Source organism: Corvus brachyrhynchos, unplaced genomic scaffold (genome assembly GCF_000691975.1).
Source record: "Corvus brachyrhynchos isolate BGI_N302 unplaced genomic scaffold, ASM69197v1 scaffold5, whole genome shotgun sequence".
NCBI lineage: Eukaryota > Metazoa > Chordata > Aves > Passeriformes > Corvidae > Corvus > Corvus brachyrhynchos.
In genome coordinates, this window is record NW_008238321.1 from 4,715,779 (window position 1) to 4,721,078 (window position 5,300).

General features: G+C 50.0%; 1 protein-coding gene across 2 annotated transcripts; it reads right to left on the reverse strand.

Annotated features, from left to right (window-relative positions):
• Positions 1-914: 914 nt before the first annotated feature.
• Positions 915-5,136, reverse strand: DCTN5 (dynactin subunit 5). Of its 2 annotated transcripts, XM_008633400.2 has the most exons (5): positions 4,816-5,136; positions 4,286-4,397; positions 3,537-3,639; positions 3,212-3,303; positions 915-1,259 (listed from the first exon to the last, which is right to left on the reverse strand). In XM_008633400.2, the coding sequence occupies exons 1-5, from the start codon at positions 4,923-4,925 to the stop codon at positions 1,239-1,241; spliced, it is 438 nt and encodes a 145-aa protein (XP_008631622.1). In that variant the 5' UTR covers positions 4,926-5,136; the 3' UTR covers positions 915-1,238. The 2 variants fall into 2 exon arrangements, with proteins under 2 accessions (XP_008631622.1, XP_008631623.1); XM_008633401.2 differs by lacking the exon at positions 915-1,259 and having other exon boundaries at positions 1,882-3,303; positions 4,816-5,133.
• Positions 5,137-5,300: the final 164 nt, after the last annotated feature.

The window sequence follows — 5,300 nt, forward strand, 5'->3', positions numbered from 1 at the left end:
AGCGGGATTCCCGCGGGTGCCCGAGAACCGGTCTTTGGGCTGGTTTTTATTCCGTAGACATCCCCCACTCCTGCTACCCCTCGGTCCCCTCGGGTGACAGCGTGGCAGTTCTGTGGGGCTGTCCCTGACCGCACTGCCTCCTCTCCCCACACGGACACGCCACCCACTGACGCCCCCTGCCCCATGGTCCCCCGCCCCAGGGTCTCCAGCACTCCCAGTGCTGGCTCCTGGGCCCCACTTGCCATGAGAAGTGACCACGGGATGTTTCCATGCCTTAACTCCATCACCAATGAAAAATAACCCAAAAGCAAACAAAACCAGCAGCAGTGCCTTGGTCCAGGCATCTGCTCTGCTTCCTGGCACGCACAGTCCCATGGGCTGAGGGTAGGGACTTAACATCATTTGGCCTTCCTTCCCCACCAGCAGAAGCTGTTTCCTTCAGCCCTGGCTAACACAGAACAGATGTTCCTGCCTAGCATATACAGTGCTTTTGCCACATGCTGGCCCCGTGGGTTGAGCCAATGCCCCCAGCTGAGCCTCACCCACAGGCATGGGTCATCGGTGCCAGGGTGTGATGGAGAGCTCAGTGCACGGACAGAGCCCTGCAGGTCACCATAGCCACAGTTCAAGTGTCATTCCCGCCATGGAGTTGGACCATCTTGGGAGATTCTGCTCCCCACAAAGCAGGCACGGCCCCCACTTGCTTGGTGACTGAGAGACCTTCCCACACAGCCCCTCGCAGGCTCCCTCAGCTACTCGAGCCGAGTCATCACTGCCTGGCCCAGTGGTACAGGGAGGGGGGGTGTGTTCCCAGGGACTCTGAACGTCCTCAAATCCAGCAGCACACCCTGCCCGTCCCGGTCAGAGCAATGCCGAGCAAAGCACACAGGGGATCAATGAAGCAACACAGCAACTTGGGGGTAGAAGTGCTCAGTGTTTGTACAAGATTCCTGAAAGAAGACATTCCCCTCCCTGTGAAATACATTTCCCCACTCTTGCAGCTCCTCTGGCTACAGGCACAGCCTCCTGTGTCGTTTTACGGCACCACGCTGGATGGAAGGCTGCCAGCAGAGCTGGGACTCCCCATACTGCAGCCCTCTGACACTCCATCTTCCCAGAACTGGCAGAGGCGGAGAGGTGAGCCCCAGAGGGACGCTTCAGAGGCAGGAGGAGAAAGTGGCCAATGTAAGGAATGTTAACAATGCTGGGTGTTTGGGATCTTCAGTGGTGGATTTGTTTTAGGCCCTGGCAGAGGCCACCTTAACAGAGACAACAAAAGAGGTTTTAATTAAGGCAGAAGAGTCAGCTCAGACAGCTAGAAGGACGAGCAGGCCAAGAAACATGTAATTGCAGTGACATATCCCTTCGTGCACTACAGCTTTGTTCTCCAGGTGATTGTGGAAATTCATCACTCAGACTTTTCCAGCTGCCATCCTACTCCCAAACTCATATCCCTTCTCCCACTCCTCTCCCTGCTACTGCAGCTGCTGATCAAATGATCCCAGTGAAATGCACAATGTGGTGTTGAAACTTTGAGGTGACAACACAGCAACACAGCACAGACACCCCACTCCTGCCAGACACTGCCAGAGACACACTACAGCAAAGCAGTGCTCTGAACACCTGCCTTGCACGAAATCTCACAAGCCCCAAATCTGTCAAATCTGTGACAGAGGAGCCTTCTCCAGCTCCTCAGAGGGAGAAAACAGCTGTTTCACACTGTACTACACTTTTTAAATGTACTACTGCATTACACTTTTTTAATGCACAGGACAGCCAGAATAGCCTGTAGCAGTCACAGAACAAGGGACTGTGGTTCACGCCCAGGCACAGCAGGAGTCTCAATCTAGTCTCAAGTTTGATTTGAAGAGTCACAATGAGTCACTTGAACAACTGAAGAGGCTTTAATTTACGTACAGTAAAAGTACAAACCAGTCAGTGGTATTACATGTGATGAACAGCAGCTACTACACACTGTTAGTACTCGTACAGCTATTTGCTATTAAGGTGTATCAGCACTTGCTACACAGATCAGCTGAGGCTCCAGGGCTGCTTATCCACAGCCACACAACTACCACACACCTAATGTGTGTCCTGGCCCCAGCTGCTACACTACAACATGCAGTTGTAAAACCTAGAGTTTAAACCCAGTTTAAAACCTAGAGCAGGACTATGCTAAGCTTTAATAGAGCACAACCAGAGCAGGCAGACTCGTGTGCAGCCAGTTTTCTGTACTCAGTCAGGTACACAAGCATCGGATGCCTCCAACTTTCAGAGCTGCTCTCAGCAAGAACTATTCCTGCTCTACTACATGTCCAAAATTAAATGTTCACTCTTTCTGAGAAGTCGGAGTCTCGTTCTTAAGTTTCATAACGCAGAAAAACCCCAAAGAGCTTTCTGCAAATATAGACACTGAGTAATAAATGGGGACAGTTGCAGCATTCTCTCATTTTTAATTACCCACTTTCTGCTGCATTGAATTCTGTGAATGACATGGCAATCCTCTTTTCAAAGGCCTTTGGCTCTCTAAGGTCTGTGATATTCAGGAAGTGGCACTGACCCCAAGAACACTAGCCCTGAGGGGTGAGAGCACAGGACTGACATCAGTCTGCTTCAGGAGCTAAAAGCTAAGACACATCCTGTCAGGCACAGAAAGACAGGTGTGTCAGCCAAAACTCCTAAAGCCAATAGCAGGATGATGAACCCCTGGAGAAAATCCCAGAGAGAAATGGAAGAGGCCATGCACCTCAGCATGCAGGCCCATGGGACAGCAAGTATTGTGACAAAGGAAAGGCCTGGGTCTAACGAACCCCAGTAAGTGCCCAGAGCACACCCAGAACAGCCCTGCTGGGGTGGAGACTGCTCCTAGCAAACCTAAACCTAGCTTTGGGCTAGGACAGAACTAAACAGACAGGCTGAGGCTGCGGAGTACGTGTCAGCTCTGCCTCGTTCCCCAGCAGCTGCCCCAGCTCCAGAACATTCAGTGGCACAATTCAGACAACGTGGAATGGAGTACACTAGATGAGGATACAAAGTTTGAACAGGACACAGCAGCTTTCACGAGGGACTGCTTGGCCAGGCCAGTGGCACTGAGGCACACTCACGGAAGTGCTCAGGAGAGCACAGGGCTCTGGCCTCACTGGACAACACCCCTCTCCCCACCCCCAGAATGTTCCTGTGTGCCTGAAACATGGGAAATGGGCTACTAGACCTGAGTGAGTGGCAAGAACTTCTGGTAATAGCTCTTGGTAACGTCAATCATGAGTTCCTGGGTGCATTCCGGGAGCTCCCCAGAGAAGAGTCCTGGAAGAAGAACAGTGTTATGGCCAGCAGTCATCGTGTACCACCTATATACCACGCACTAAAACAGGGAGTTTCACAAGTTAAAACTGTTACTTTTCAGTGCAGCAAGTGCCTGATACCTTTATTTTTAGGCATTAAATGCTAATAGGCAACTTTGTTATAGCAATCTCATTTAAAATAAGAATATCCATGTTATCTGCACTTCTGTGCAAGGGAAGATAAAGGGAGCATACCTGGGCAGCCCGAGAAGACAGTGAAAGGTGGGACTACAGTTTCAGGAGGGAGTACTGTGTTGTCTAAGATTTTGCAGCAGTCTTTCAAAACACATCTACGTCCCTGAAACAGAGAACAGGAAAAGTTTATATTTACAACACTATAAACATGAGATCTTCTTCTTATTACTGATATGCCACCTAAAATTCAAGAAGATTAATAGCTCAAAACACATTCTGTATAAGAAAGCACAGGAATAGATCTTTACCCTGACTGAATACTCCTCCCAACAGAATTAACTTTTCTTTTTGAGGGAAAAATGTCTGCTTCCTTTCAACTAGCACAGGTACACGCAGCTGCACATTAACATGTCAATGTTCAAACTGGCACCAAAAACTCAAGTCAAGCACTACCAGTAAGGCTTTCTCTACCTCAGCACACCGTAGCCTTGACTATTTGGTCTTATTTACACAGAAACACGATTCCACTTGTACTCTGTGGTCAGGCTGCCTTCCCCGGGCAATCCCATTAGCCACAGGGACAACACTGTTGAGAGGGATTTTCCAGCCAGCACCAGCTGAACCCACTGTCCTCAGAAAAGCAAACCTGAAAGCTCAGCTTCCTGCAGAGAAGGAAGAGGAGGAGGAGGAAGGAACAGTGCAGGGAAGGTGAGCCAGCTCCAGCCAGCTGGTGCAGACACCTCTCAGCTGTTGTCACAACTTCTCAGCAGCACCCACGAGTTTACAGAAAATACAGAAACAGCACTCACAATGACACAGTTCTTGCCTATGTGAACATAGGAGCCAATCTGGGCCGCGTTGACAACACAGTCCTCTTCTATGAAGACATGGTCACCAATGTGCAGAGGGAAGAAAGCCACCCTGCAACAGGAGAGGTATTTGTTTGTGTCCAATAATCAATCAAAGTGACACTGCTAGACCAAAGTTTTCTGTTCCCAGCTGGATTAACAGATGTGGATCTGGTGCTAAGGGAAGCAGACAGTAGTTGGGTTTTTCCTCTCTAAAGGATGGCCCAAATGAGAAGGAAGATATCATGAATAAACGCACAAAAACTGAAACATGCTCTTCGTTTTGCTCTTCTGATCTATCCCAGCCTTTCCATTCAACAGTCTGACACGGACACCAAACCTCAAGGCACAGCTCAGCATCTGAGGGAAAGGCAGGTTTGAGAGACGTATTTCTGCAAATTGCTGCAAAAGAGACAGGGTCCTCCGAACACAAGACTCAGCAAAGCTGACGGATTTTTTTAGGTAACTCCCTAAAGGAAGGGGCCTCTTACCCTTTACTGAATTTCTTGAAAGGCGGCCTGATGACGCTGCGACTCTTCACCACACAGTGCCGTCCGACCCGCACGTTCGCCAGGTCACCACGGATGATGCAGTCGTTCATAACTATTGTCTGCAAAAGGACAGAGAGCTAAACGAGCTCCCTCTGCTACCTGTGGCAACAGTTATTACACAAACTCATGCTGAGATCTGGTCACTCCAGCAAGATTACCTTACTTTAGAGACGATTCTTTCAGTCAAAAGAAAAGTGACAGCAAAGCAAAAGTACAGGAGGTAGGAACCACCAGTTGTGCTCCTGTCATGCCAGTGAGCATTACAGAGCCAGGCTTAGGCACAAAACAGAACCGTGTGTTGTTCCGAGGAAAAAAGCAGCACGGGCTGCTCGCAGCAGGGGAAGGGCAGTGATGCTGAGGGAGAGCAGCGCTGGGGACAGCAGGGGGGGCACGGGGGCGCGGGGGACCGGGAGGGGACACGGCAG